We start from the raw sequence: 15,407 nt of genomic DNA, 5'->3' as shown, positions 1-15,407 counted from the left end.
CAAGTCACATCCCGTTTTGCTGACTCTGGGTCTCGGCCAATCTGACCCAGGGACAGCCCCTTCAGGTGTTTGGTTTTCTATTTCTGAGAAACTTCACTTAGGATAATGGTCTCCAGTTCCATCCAAGTTGCTGCAAAAGACACTATTTCATTCCTTTTTATGACTGAGTAGTACTCCACAGGATACATATAACACATGCTTTTTATCCACTGTTGAACTGATGGGCCCTTAGGTTGATTCCACATCATTGCAATTGTGAATTCTGCTATGATAAAAATTCTAGTGCAGGTGCCTTTTTGATAAAATGACTTCTTTCTGAGGGGGAGATACCCAGCAGTGGGACTGCTAGGTCTACACTTCTTTCTTTGAGAAATCTCCATACTATTTTGCATAGAGGTTGTGCCAATTTGCAGTCCCACCAACAGTGCATAAGCATTCCTTTCTCTTTGAATCCATGCCAGCATCTATTGTTTTCTGACTTTGTAGTAATAGCCATTTTGATAGGGGTAAAGGGGCATCTCATTATAGTTTTTTTTTTATTTCGGCATATTATGGGGGTACAGATTTTAAGGTTTCAATAAATGCCCATTTCCCCCCCCCCCCACAAGTCTGAGTCTCCAGCATGACCATCCCCCAGATGGTGCACACCTCACTCATTATATATGTATGTACCCGTCCCCCTGCCCCCTCCCACCTGCCCAATACCCTATTACTGTAGTACCTATGTGACCACTTAGGTGCTGTTCAGTTAATACCAATTTGCTGGTGAGTATATGTGGTGCTTCTTTTTCCATTCTTGGGAAACTTCACTTAATAGTATAGGTTCCAGCTCTAACCAGGAAAATATAAGATGTGCTATGTCCCATTGTTTCTTAGAGCTGAATAGTACTACATGGTATATATATATATATATATACCACATTTTATTAATCCATTCTTGGATTGATGGGCACTTGGGCTGTTTCCACAGCCTTGCTATTATGAATTGTGCTGTTATAAATATTCGAGTGCAGGTGTCTTTTTTGTAGAGTATCATTGGATCTTTTGGGTAGATGCCCAGCAATGGGATTGCTGGATCAAATGGTAGATTCACTTGTATCGCTTTAAGATATCTCCATATTGCTTTCCACAGAGGTTGAACTAGTGTGCAGTCCCACCAGCAGTGTAGGAGTGTTCCTCTCTCTCTGCATCGACGCCAGCATTTATTGTTTGGAGACTTTTTGATAAAGGCCATTCTCACTGGGGTTAAGTGATATCTCATTGTGGTTTTGATTTGCATTTCCCTGATGATTAGAGATGTTGAGCATTTTTTCATATGTTTGTTGGCCATTCTTCTGTCTTCTTTAGAAAAGTTTCTGTTCAAGTCCTTTGCCCACTTTTTAATAGGGTTATTTGATTTTTTCTTGCTGATTTTTGTGAGTTCTAAGTATATTCTAGTTATCAGTCCCTTATCGGATGAATAGGATGCAAAAATTTTCTCCCATTCTGTAGGTTGGCTGTTTACTTTCATGACTATTTCTTTGGCTGTGCAGAAGCTTTGTAGTTTCAGCATGTCCCATTTATTTATTTTTGTTGCTGCTGTGATTGCCTTTGGGGACTTCTTCATAAACTCTTTGCCTAGGCCGATGTCTAGGAGAGTGTTTCCAACTTTTTCCTCTAGAATTCTAATAGTTTCATACCTTAGGTTTAAGTCTGTTATCCAGCGTGAGTTGATTTTTGTGAGAGGTGAAAGGTGTGGGTCCTGTTTTAGCCTTCTACAGGTGGCTATCCAGTTTTCCCAGCACCATTTATTGAAAAGGGATTCTTTTCCCCAGCGTATGTTTTTGTCTGCTTTGTCAAAGATTAGATGGCTATATGAGGATGGTTTTATATCAGGATTCTCACATCTGTTCCACTGGTCCATATTCCTATTTTCATGCCAATACCAGATTGATTTAATTACTACAGCTTTATAGTACAGTTTGATATCTGGCAAATTAATGCCTCCCATTTTGTTTTTGTTGCTGCCAATACCAGATTGATTTAATTACTACAGCTTTGTAGTACAGTTTGATATCTGGCAAATTAGTGCCTCCCATTTTGTTTTTGTTGCCTAGAATTGCTTTTGATATTCGGGGTCTTCTTTGGTTCCATACGAAGGGTAAAATTATTTTTTCTATATCTGTGAAGAATGCTGATGGGATTTTAATAGGTATTGCATTGAATCTGTAGATCAGTTTGGGTAGTATAGACATTTTTTTTTTTTTTTTTTTTTTTTTTTTGAGACAGAGTCTCGTTTTGTTGTCCAGGCTAGAGTGAGTGCCATGGCGTCAGCCTAGCTCACAGCAACCTCAAACTCCTGGGCTCGAGCGATCCTTCTGCCTCAGCCTCCCGAGTAGCTGGGACTACAGGCATGCGCCACCATGCCCGGCTAATTTTTTATATATATATCAGTTGGCCAATTAATTTCTTTCTATTTATAGTAGAGACGGGGTCTCGCTCTTGCTCAGGCTGGTTTTGAACTCCTGACCTTGAGCAATCCGCCCGCCTCGGCCTCCCAGAGAGCTAGGATTACAGGCGTGAGCCACCGCGCCCGGCCAGTATAGACATTTTGATGATGTTGAGTCTGCCAAACCACGAGCATGGTGTGGAATTCCATCTGTTTACATCCTCTGCTATTTCCTTCCTCAGTGTTTCATAGTTCTCCCTGTAGAGGTCTTTTATGTCCTTGGTTAAGTATATTCCTAGGTACTTTAATTTCTTTGTTGCTATTGTGAAGGGAATTGAGTCTTTGATTTGGTTCTCAATTAGATTGTTGTTGGCGTATATGAATGCCTCTGATTTCTGTGTATTGATTTTGTATCCTGAGACTTTACTAAATTCATTGATCAGTTCCAGGAGTTTCTTGGTTGAATCTTTGGGGTTTTCTAGATATAATATCATATCATCAGCAAACAGTGAAAGTTTGATCTCTTCTGCCCCTATTTGGATACCTTTAATTCCATTTTCCTGTCTGATTGCTGTAGCCAAGACTTCCAGCACTATGTTGAACAGAAGTGGAGACAGTGGGCAGCCTTATCTGGTTCCAGTTCTAAGTGGGAATGATTTCAATTTTTCCCCATTTAGTATGATGTTGGCTATGGGTCTGTCATATATGGCTTGTATCATTTTTAGGTATGTCCCTTCTATGCCTATTTTCTTAAGTGTTCGTATCATGAAAGGGTGTTGAATTTTGTCAAAAGCTTTTTCTGTATCTATTGAAAGAATCATGTGGTCTTTGTTTTTGCTTCTGTGTATGTGGTGAATTGCATTTATAGATTTACGTATGTTGAACCATCCCTGCATCCCTGGGATGAAGCCCACTTGGTCGTGATGGATTATTTTTTTGATAAGCGTCTGGATTCGGTTAGCTAAGATTTTGTTGAAAATTTTTGCATCTATATTCATTAGGGATATTGGTCTGTAGTTTTCTTTTTTTGTTGCATCCTTTCCTGGTTTTGGTATCAGAGTAATATTCGCTTCATAAAAGGTGTCCGGGAGGTTTCCGTTCTTCTCGATGTTGTGGAATAGTTTCTGCAAGATAGGTACTAGTTCTTCTTTGTAAGTGTGGTAAAATTCAGGTGTGAAGCCATCTGGACCGGGACTTTTCTTTTTAGGGAGATTTTTAATTGCTGTTTCTATTTCAGCTGTTGATATTGGTCTGTTCAGGGAATCTATTTCTTCCTGGTTGAGCCTAGGGAGGCTGTGTGTTTCTAGAAATTTGTCCATTTCCTCCACATTTTCCAGTTTGTGTGCATAAAGATTTTTGTAGTATTCATAAATTATATCTTGTATCTCTTTGGGATCAGTTGTGATATCTCCTTTTTTGTTCCTGATGGAGCTTATTAGAGATTTCTCTTTTCTGCTTTTCGTTAGCTTAGCCAATGGTGTATCAATTTTGTTTATTTTTTCAAAGAACCAACTTTTTGTTTTATTAATCTCCTGAATAGCTTCCCTGTTTTCAATTTCGGTTAGGTCTGATTTGATCTTGTTGATTTCACTTCTTCTGCTGGGTTTGGGGTTGGTCTGTTCTTCTTTTTCCAGCTCTTTGAGTCGTTTCGTTAGATTGTCTATTTGTGATCTTTTTGTCTTTTGGTTATAGGCATTTATGGAGATAAACTTTCCTCTCAGAAATGCTTTAGCTGTGTCCCAGAGGAGTTGATAACTTGTGTCTCCATTGTCGTTTTCTTCATAGAATTTTTTTATTTCCATCTTGATTTCTTCATTTATGAAGTAATCATTTAGTAGGAGGTTGTTGAATTTCCACGTTTTTGTGTAGAAATGTGAGTTTCTGTTAGGGTTGATTTCTAGTTTTATTCCACTGTGATCTGAGAAGGTACATGGTATGATTTCTATTTTTTTAAATTTCTTGAGATTTACTTTGTGTCCTAGGATATGGTCAATCTTAGAGAATGTCCCGTGAGCTGATGAGAAGAACGTATATTCAGTGGATTTTGGGTAGAATGTCCTGTATATGTCAGTCAGACCCAATTGTTCCAGGGTTTTGTTTAAATCCATTATTCCTTTATTAATTTTCTGTTTGGAGGATCTGTCTTGTGCCATCAGTGGGGTGTTGAAATCTCCGGTGATTATGGAGTTGCTATTAATCCATTTGCTTAGCTCCAGTAAGGTTTGCTTTATGAAACTGGGTGCACCTAAGTTGGGTGCATATATATTTAAAATTGCTATCTCTTCTTGTTTAACTGTGCCCTTCACTATTATATAATGACCCTCTTTGTCTTTCACTACTTTTGTTGGTTTAAAAACTAAATCGTCTGAAATTAGAACTGCCACGCCAGCCTTCTTTTGGCTTCCACTTGCCTGGAATACTGATCTCCACCCTTTTACTTTTAGTCTATATGCATCTTTGCAGGTTAGATGTGTTTCCTGAAGACAGCATATACTTGGCCTGTATTTTCTTATCCATGCAGCCAGCCTATGTCTCTTGAGTGGAGAGTTTAAGCCATTCACATTTATTGAGAGAACTGATAGGTAAGGTAGATTACTGATCATTCTGTTGGGTTGGATGTTGTTGCTTTGATTTCTCTCTTGAGCCATTGTATTATCTGGCCTTTAATCTTTGGGTTTTGGTTGTTTTTATATTCGTGAGTTTTTATTATGGTGTTCTGTGCGTAACACTGTTTTGAGTACTTCTTGTAGGGCTGGTCTTGTCTTGGTGAATTCTCTGAGACTTTGCTTGTCTGAGAATGTCCCAATTTCTCTTTCATATATGAAGCTTAGTTTTGCAGGGAATAATATTCTAGGCCTGCATTGTTTTGTTTCAGAAGAGTAAGAATGAAGCCCTAGTCTCTCCTTGCTTGTAAAGTCTCATTAGAGAAGTCTGGTGTTATGCGAATTGGCTTTCCCTTGTATGTCACTTGCTTCTTTCATCTTACATCTCTTAGAAGGGCCTCTTTAGTTGATATTTTGGTCATTCTGATGACTGCATGTGTGACATCTTCCTGTTTGCATTGAATCTCCCAGGGGTCCTCTGACCTTCTTGAACATGTATATCAAGATTTTGAGCAAGGCCTGGGAAATGTTCCTCTATTATATCTTCAAATAGCTTGTCCAACTCTTGGGTGTTGTCTTCTTCCCCTCTGGTAAGCCTATGACCCTCACATTAGGTTTCTTCACATAATCTCATATCTCTTGTAGGCTTTGCTCTTTTCTCTTGTTTCTCTGCTCTATCTCTGTGATGGTTTTATTTAGTTGGAAGATGTTATCTTCAATCTCTGAGATTCTTTCTACTGTTTGATCTACCCTGTTCTTGATACTTTCCACTGTATTTTGTAGTTCCTTGAATTGATTCTTCATTTCCAGGAGTTCGGTTAAACTTTTCTTCATTGTGTCTATTTTTTTAGTGAACTTTTGATCTAGATCCTGGAGGCTTTTTGTGGTTTCTTTGTGTTGGTTATTGAGTTGTTGTTGCAGCTGGGTGAGTGTTCTTATGATCTACATACGAAATTCCTCTTCTGTCATTTTGGTTGCCTGATTTTGGTTGGTGTCCGTTTCTAGGGGGCTGGTGCTCCTCTTTGGGGGTGTGTTTTCCGTTTGGTTCTTCATATTTCCTGAGTTCCTTCGCTGATTTCTTCCCATGTCGATCAGTTGTTGTTTCTTTTCTGTAGGTTTTTGTTTGGGTATTCACACACCTTGTTTAGTTTCTGAGCCGTTAGGTGGTGTCTGTGGGTGAGATTCGACCACTCCCCTTGCCGCTGGTCTCCGGGTTGCTCCGGCGGTCTCAGCTTCCAGTTCTCCTCCGCAGCCTCCTCCTGTGGAGTCTCCTGGTGTCTCAGGTAACCCTCCTTCCGGCCCTCGTCCACTGTATGCTTATCTTCTTGCTTCTTTTTTCTAATTTCTGCTAGAATCTGTCTTTTCTGCAGAGACACTCTGTCTGGCAGTGTTTCTCGTCAGCCATCTTGATCCACCCCCCTCATTGTAGTTTTAATTTGTGTTTCTTTGATGATTAGTGATGATGAGCAATTTTTTATATGTTTGTTGACTATTTGTCTATCTTCTTTTGAAAAACTTCTGTTCATGTCTTTTGCCCACTTTCTGATGGATTTTTTTTCTTGCTGATTTGTTGAGTTCTTTGTAGATTCTGGATATAAACCTTTTGTCAGATTTACAGTTTGCAAATATTTTCTCACATTTGTAGGTCATCTATTCACTCTGTCGATTATTTCCTTTGCTGTGCATAAACTTTTTAACTTAATTAAGTACCACTTATTAATTTTTGTAGTTGCTGCATTTGCCTTTGGGGTCCTACTCAAAAATTCTTTGCCTAGGCCAATGTCTAGAGTTGTTCTCATGTTTTCTTCAAGAAGTTTTATGGTTTCATGCCTTACATATAAGTCTTTTATCTATCTTGCACTGATTTTTGTATATGGCAAGAGATAGGAGTTCTGCTTCATTCTTCTGTGTTGTCCAATTTTCACAGAACCATTTACTGAATTGCGCTTCATTTCTCCAGTTTATATTGTTGTCTGCTTTGTTGACGATCAGTTGGTCATACTCATATAGTTTTATTTCTGGGTTCTTTAATCTGTTCCATTTGTTTGTGTCTCCACTTTCATATCAGCACCATGCTGCAGAGTTGAAAGCATCCCCCTGAGAACTGGAACACAGCAAAGGTCCCACTGTCACCACTTCTATTCAACATAGTGTTAGAAATCCTAGCCAGAGCAGTCAGGCAAGAGAAAGAAATAAAAGGCATACAAATTGGAAAAGAAGAGGTTAAACTATTCCTGTTTGCTGACAATATGATCTTGTATCTAGAAAACACTAAAGACTCCACCAAAAGACTCCTAGAATTGATTCAGCAAAGTCTCAGGTTATAAAATCAATGTACACAAATCAGTAGCATTTGTATATACTAATCACAGTCAAACTGAGAGTCAAATCAAGGACTCAATACCATTCACAACAGCTACAAAGAAAATAAAATATAGGAGTATACTTGACCAAGGAGGTGAAAGACCTCTACAAGGAGAACTGCAAAATGCTGATGGAAGAAATTGTAGATGACACAAATGAAAAACCATCCCTTGCTCATGGAGTGGCAGAATCAACATTGTTAAAATGACCATATTGCCCAAAGTGATTTAAAGATTTATCACATTCCCCATGAAAATATCAATGTCATATATTTCAAAGATCTAGAAAAAATAATCCTATGATTCATTTGGAGCCACAAAAAAGGCCTGAATAGCCAAAGCAATCTTAAGCAAAAAGAACAAATCTAGAGGCATCATGTGGCCTGACTTTAAATTATTCTACAAGAACTCTTTCTTTCATTTTTTTTTTTTTTTTTTTGAGACAGAGTCTCGCTTTGTTGCCCAGGCTAGAGTGAGTGCCGTGGCGTCAGCCTAGCTCACAGCAACCTCAAACTCCTGGGCTCAAGCGATCCTCCTGCCTCAGCCTTCCGAGTAGCTGGGACTACAGGCATACGCCACCATGCCCGGCTAATATTTTGTATATATATTTTTAGTTGGTCAATTAATTTCTTTCTATTTTTGGTAGAGACGGGGTCTCTCTCAGGCTGGTTTCGAACTCCTGACCTTGAGCGATCCGCCCGCCTCGGCCTCCCAAAGTGCTAGGATTACAGGCGTGAGCCACCGCGCCCGGCCTACAAGAACTCTTTCTAACACTAGTTCTTTGTGTTAAAAACTAATATTTTTATTTAGCATAGCAAATACTGTATACTTTAGAGCAGGAGTCCTCAAACTGTTTAAACAGGGGGCCAATTCACTGTCCCTCAGACCGTTGGTGGGCTGGACTATACTTTTTAAAAAATCTATAAACAAATTCCTATGAACACTGCACATATCTTAGTTTGAAGTTAAAAATCAAAACAGGCAAAAACACCCAGTGGGCCAGATAAATGTCCTTGGCGGGCCGCATGTGGCCAGTTACCATTGCCATAATCCCATGGAAATCTGTTTGAGAGAAGTTGTGTCAAAGGTGATGGCCATTTTTTTTCTCAGAAACCTTGGATGGATGGTGAAGACACAAAAGCAGGTCGCTTGCTTTTCAGAGATGTAATGGCAACGAGTTAAATGAATTTCTTTGACAAAGTGTTCTGTTGAGAATTACTGTTTCATTAATCACTAGAAAATGTATTATTTTTACAGGTCACTCAGTGAAAATACTTATCACAATAAACCTATATCTGGATTCAATTGCATATGTAAATTTGATGAATGTTACTGGCTGCCAGTTATTTCAAAAGGACTAATTTATCCTCAAACTAAATAAGATTAAAAACATAATTTTAATCAGAATTTTAAATTCTTTCAAAAATAAACATTAAGAATAACAGACAAATTGTTTATCAAGCAGTCAGGTCAAAATAGAACTTTGGTTAGCTGATTTACCTATGGAAACAAAATTTCCCCTTTTAATATAATTATATTTTGGTCAGAGTGCATTAATTTGTAAAAACATTTTCGAATTTAATCCCTCTATTTAGAAATTTCCTGCAAATTACCAGAAGTTAGAAATGGATATCCATTATCTGGGAAGAATATTTATAAGGAAAATGAACGATTTCAATATAAATGTAATGCAGGTTTTGAATACAGTGAAAGAGGAGATGCTATATGCACTGAATCTGGATGGAGCTCAGATCCTTCATGTGAAGGTAATGTTGTATTTATTTTCTATTTTTATTGTTATAAATTTTATCATTTATTTTAATTAATATAATTCTTTTAATTAAGCAGTTTATTTTATCTGAAAAATAGTATACTAATTTTCATAGGAATCAGCTGCTAAAAAGATCATATATCATAGAATTCTATGTGTGTAAGGTCCTGTTTGACATCAATTGGGATGATCCTGTCACTCTGAAGATAGACATAAACAGGGTCAGCAAGTTTAAATAGCTTATTAAGTAGTTGGTTCATGGCCAAAAATATGTCTACAGTAGAGCCAGGACTATGGCTATCTAATTCCTAGTAATATATAATTCTCAAACAATTAGATTGTTCTTCCAATGCCCTGAACTTATTTGAATTATATTACTATTTTTAAAATATTTTAAAATAAATTATAATAATACCACCAGATGAGAAAACCCTCAATTGACAATGGAATTGGGTGAAAGAAAATGGAGATTTTTGTTAAAAACAAGCTTAGTATGAATCAGCAGTGGTTGGGAGAGGAAACCTAAATCTCAGGTTCACTATGGAAGGGTGTTATACCAAGCCAAAGAGTTAATCTCAACAGTGTCTTTTGCCCACCAAAAACTATGTCTAGAATATTGTGTTGGACTTATTGACCTCATTTAAAAAGGTTTCAAGGTATCATGGCCTGGAAGAGTGAATATAGATAGTTACAGAGTTTAAGAAATTATATTCATATCATAAGAAGAATACCGGCCGGGCGCGGTGGCTCACGCCTGTAATCCTAGCACTCTGGGAGGCTGAGGCGGGCGGATTGCTCATGGTCAGGAGTTGGAAACCAGCCTGAGCAAGAGTGAGACCCCGTCTCTACTATAAATCGAAAGAAAATTAATTGGCCAACTAATATATATATAAAAAAAAAATTAGCCGGGCATAGTGGCACATGCCTGTAGTCCCAGCTACTTGGGAGGCTGAGGCAGCAGGATTGCTTGAACCCAGGAGTTTGAGGTTGCTGTGAGCCAGGCTGACGCCACGGCACTCACTCTAGCCTGGGCAACAAAGCGAGACTCTGTCTCAAAAAAAAAAAAAAAGGAAGAAGAAGAATACCAATAAGATAACAGCTATACTGTGCTGATAACCATTTTGATATTTGCAGACCTTTCTGGAAAGGAATGAATTAGCTTTTGCTGAAGGCTGTGCAGTACAGAATGAGCAACAATATTGTCATGTGTGGTCCAGTAACCTTAGGAAAGCATGACTTCTTGCAAATACTGTCATCTGCTGGGGGGAAGAAGAGTTGAATGTTTAAGAGCCTTTTCTATGACTTGTAATTACATGTATAAACCTTGTTTTAGTGATCCTCTTTTATAAAAAGTAGAATTAATTTGGGGCTGATTTGAGCCCACAAGTAGCTTCTTGGAACACATGCCTTTCTTTACAATGGAGTGATCTCTACTTTTAGGCACTATTAAGAAAATATAATTTAGAAAAATATTAATGAACTCAAGAAATAATAACCCACATTATATTCATGTTTGGCTGATGGTGTGTGGAGTCCAGCTCTTTGTCTTCATGACGTCCATGGCTCCAAAGCAAAGGCAGTGCCTGCACGGTGCTCTGGCGTTAGTCTCCACGATGTGTCTTTCTGTCAGAGGCCCTTTCAAATACATAGTGAATTCATCTACCCAATCATCTAAATGTAACTTATAAACCACTAATTTTATATCAGGTCTTTGTCCTGTATTGAGGATAAAAATCACTGCAAATCCTCATTCCAGCTTCCAGTGAATTCAAAATAAAACTTTGGGAATTCAGCTTTATTTGGACATGTGACTCAGTACGGCATGATTGCCTCATTGGAGCCAACTGATTGTTTCATTTCTTTTTCTTGGTCATTTAGCTGCCTACTTAAAATGCTTGCTTATTAGCACATATTTGTTTTCACAAGAAGAAATCTCTCTGTTTTTCCCAGATGTGTTGCCACATTCCTATGTTTGCTTCTTTTGAACACTTGATTCATTTATATATACACACACACACACACACACATACATATATATGTAAATCTAATGTAAGACATGTGCATATTAGGGGTTTTATTTGGGGGCGTATTTTCAAAACTTTTGTCTGTGTATCCAATATGGACAGTGTCTCTCAACAAATCATTTACAGAAACAATTAAACATACCTAGACCTGATAATTAAAAGCTACTTTTGATTGAAATCCATCTACTCCCTCTACAAACCAGATTTTCTATTGATTCACAACATAGAGTGCTAACCTTAAATTAGGATTCTTACTTCAAATAACTAATGGTTGTTTTTAATACTAGAAAAATATGGATGGTCCCGAATATTGTTTTGGATAAAGGTACATGTTCTGATCATATTATAATGGCACCACTTATTTTTTTAAAAGTTTATGAGGGCAGGAAATTAAGCTTTATTAAGAGATTTATGACTACTATTTTAGGGTAGAAATATATAACCAATAATTAACACTTGATAGAATTTTGTGTCTGACTGAATATACAGGTAATGAGAAGAAAGGAATGTGGGGTGAATTTTTAGACTTCTGTCATGGGGTTCTTGCATCACAGATTAAAATATTGAACCCAGTAGGAAAAATGTGTATTGAAAAAAGGATGATGGTGGAAGGCAGAGGCAGGCGGATTGCTCGAGGTCAGGAGTTCGAAACCAGCCTGAGCAAGACCGAGACCCCGTCTCTACTATAAAAAATAGAAAGAAATTAATTGGCCAAATAATATATATAGAAAAAGTTAGCTGGGCATGGTGGCGCATGCCTGTAGTCCCAGGTACTTGGGAGGCTGAGGCAGTAGGACTGCGTGAGCCCAGGAGTTTGAAGTTGCTGTGAGCTAGGCTGGTGCCATGGCACTCACTCTAGCCTGGGCAACAAAGTGAGACTCTGTCTCAAAAAAAAAAAAAGAGTAAGCAGAAAGATGGTAGGAGAAGGAACCTGAGATATAAGCAGAGCCTAAAAATTAAGTAGAGTAGAAAAGAAGCTAGAAACAAATATAAAATAATAAAATAGAAAATAGAAGTATTGTTTAGAAAAAGACAATGAGAAGCAGGAGAACATGAAAATATAAGGCACTGGAAAATTTCCAGAAGTCATGATCAACAGAGTCAAATATTATCAGAAGGTTTTATAATTAAGAAACCCACAATCCATACCAGCCACTATAGTGTGTAGAATACAAAGCATTTCTGGATTTCGAAGTTGGAGCACATTGGTGACTTTTATCAGAGAAGTGACAGCACAGTGGTGTCAGAAATGAGATAGTTGGTTGAAGAATAAATGGGAGGTAGGGAAGTGTAGATAGCAATTGTAAAATCGTATTTTAAGGATTTTGGTTGTGAAGGGGAGAACAAATGTGTTATAGTAGCTACTCTTGAACAAAGGCTTGAGAGGAGTTTAACATTGGAGAGGCTTGCATATCCACTTAAGACAGAGTAGTTGATAAGAGAGAAAAAAGGAATAAACAATAGGTCAAGATCCATGGGAAAATGAAAAATTTGCAGCTAGCTGAATTTGAGAGAAACACCTTGCCATCAAAGACTGAAAACAAAGAAACGACAAGTCAGAATAGACACAGCTAATGTTGAAGGAACGTTGGAAAGCAATGTAGAAAACTCACTACTAGTAGTCTAATTGTTTTGTGCAAATGAAAGAATTTATCCGTTGATTAAGGAGAAATTGGGTTAGGTGGCTTGAAAAAAATGAGGAGACTATGGGTCACTTACTGTGGACGATTGAATAGAAAGTAAATTAGAGGCTTATAAATGGATTTCAGGCAATGCTGAATGTTCACCATAGCTTTTTAGTCCAAAATACAATATGGTACCAATGTAGATGGCTATATAACTTTTCTATAATACTAAAAATGCATCATATTTTATTAGGAAAGCAATTTTGAAGATTGATCCATTATTGAGATATAGCAGAGTTGATGGAGAGGAATGAGAAGGAGCTTTATTACTTAGGACAGCCTCAGTCAAAGGATAGCAAACTAGGGCTTGCATGTCAAATACAGCCTGCCCCCTTTTTGAAAATACAGTTTTATTGAAGCACAGCCATTCCTATCTGTTTATGTATTATAATGGCTACTTTTGTGCTATTAATATAATGGCACAGTTGCAACAGAGATCTTCTATCTGGCCATTTACAGAAATGTTTTCCAGACCCTGTACTGGGTTATACTATTACAGTAAGAAAAATGTATTGAAGTATCTCAATATCTTAATAAACTAAAGTTTATTTCCTATTCATGCTCACTTCCAATGTAGGTCAGAAAGGACTCTGCTCATTGTATTAATAGTAAGAATCAAATGAGAGAGACATCATCTTTCTATGTCCTTCTTTAATCACTGCAGCTATGGGAAAGATAACATAAAAATTCACACAGTGCTTTTAAAACTTCCTCCCTAAAGTGAAAGATTTTACTTCCACTTTTATTACATTGCTCTATGCAATCATCTGGCCACAATTACTTCAAAGTGAAAGGGATATATAATCCTATCAATTGTCTGGAAGGAAGAGACCATGAACATTCGTAAACACTCCTTACAAAAACAACAGAAACCAAGGAAGCAGAAGAAAGTGGAAGGAGTAGTTGAAGTTATATATGATCAGGTCATTGCCAGATATGGAATATCATGAGGGGTGGGATGACTTCATAGAAAGGGATTAAGAGCACAGGAGGCACAAATACATCAATAGTGAAGGGAAATATGAGTGATACAGCAGGAATGCTCTGATGTGTTCATTTTAATGCTATTTTGTACTGTACTAGGGACAAATCAATAGCATCCACTTTTTAATTTTTGTATGCTTGATTAATTTTAATGAATATTGATTTCTACATTATCTACATATCATTTTTTATTTCAGAAGTAACATGTAATACTCCTTATATTCCAAATGGTGTCTTCTCACCTATGAGAATTAAACACAGAACTGGAGATGTAATCAGGTACGAGTGTAAAAATGGTTTTTATCCTGCAAACCAGGGAAATACATCAAAATGCACAAGTAGTGGCTGGATACCTGCTCCAAGATGTAGCTGTAAGTTCCATTCATATCTTGACTCACTTCTTAATTCTGAAATTATTTTGTCTTAAACACATACAAAATAGGGGCATAATAAAAAACCAAGTATCTGTCTTATTGTGTGTATAAAGTAGAGTCTTTAGAAGCATTCTTTACTTTTCAAAGTAACCAATTTTAAATAGTGTAAAAACCGTTTTGCAAACTAAAACCTCATTTTTCCTACTCTAAATTAAATTGATACATATGTATGTTTATGAATGTCTATTTCTCTAATTAATAAAATTTTTCCAATATCTGATATCAAACACTAGGTAAAAATAGTGCCATTTAGCACATTATTTATGGCATTGTAACAAATATGCCTGAAAAAAAAATACTTGCTTAAAACAGATAACCTTTATTATAGCTCAGTTTCTCTGGGTTAGGAGCTTGGGAGTGTCTTAAATGGGCAGTTGTGAGTCAGACTGTCTTCTTGTGCTGCAGTCAGAACAGTGGCCCAGGCTGCTGTCATCGGAAGGCTCAGCTGGGCTGGAGGATCTGCTTCCAGCCAGAGGCCTGAGTTTGTTACCACCTGGGGTCCTCCATGGGTGGATGGGATGGCAGTAAGTTTCCCCAGAGCTACTGGTCTGAGAGTAGAGGAAGCCGTGTAGATACCGACTCACACACTGTTACTTCAGCCATCTCTATTCTTTATACGTGAGACACTAAGTCCAGCACATACCCAGAGGGAGAGAAATTAGGCTGCAGCCTTTGGAGGGAGGAGTGTTGAAGGACTTGTGTGTAATTTCTTAGAACCATCCCACATATCAAAATGCCACTCAAATTAACAGAGTATTTTATTTGTGGGATGTTTCTTTTGCCTATTTTTATGTTTTTTCCATCTCTACAATCACATTCCTTTTCTAGTGTCCATTTCCTATCTAGTGTCTATCAGTTTGATGGTTTAGGAGAAATGCAGCACAAATTCAGTCTTGGACTGATACTGGGGTTGACTATAGTGAATCTGTGACAGGACAGGTTCACTGCTCTCCTGTGTGCTGGGCTGAATCTATTAAGATAAAATCTACCAGTGATAGCTATAAAATTCAGGACTTCAGTTAAAGAAATTACATTATAGACGTATTAGCAATAGCTAAAACTTAATGAAGATTTTAATCAATTTTAAGATCCATTTGAATCAACACTATGATAGA

The 15,407-nt window shown here is 37.5% G+C and overlaps 1 protein-coding gene across 3 annotated transcripts in view; it reads left to right on the top strand.

Annotated features, from left to right (window-relative positions):
* The window catches only part of LOC105859529 (complement factor H-related protein 1), a 143,063-nt gene that overhangs the window by 20,274 nt on the left and 107,382 nt on the right, over nt 1-15,407 (top strand). For all 3 annotated transcript variants that reach the window (XM_075996992.1, XM_020284326.2, XM_075996991.1), the window contains exons 6-7: nt 8,990-9,160; nt 14,056-14,229. In XM_075996992.1, the coding sequence (XP_075853107.1) occupies nt 8,990-9,160; nt 14,056-14,229 (345 nt within the window). The remainder of the gene's footprint in view (nt 1-8,989; nt 9,161-14,055; nt 14,230-15,407) is intronic.

Source organism: Microcebus murinus, chromosome 23 (genome assembly GCF_040939455.1).
Source record: "Microcebus murinus isolate Inina chromosome 23, M.murinus_Inina_mat1.0, whole genome shotgun sequence".
Taxonomy (NCBI): domain Eukaryota; kingdom Metazoa; phylum Chordata; class Mammalia; order Primates; family Cheirogaleidae; genus Microcebus; species Microcebus murinus.
The sequence above is the reverse complement of the archived record's forward strand: the minus strand, read 5'-3'. Positions and strand labels throughout refer to the sequence as shown.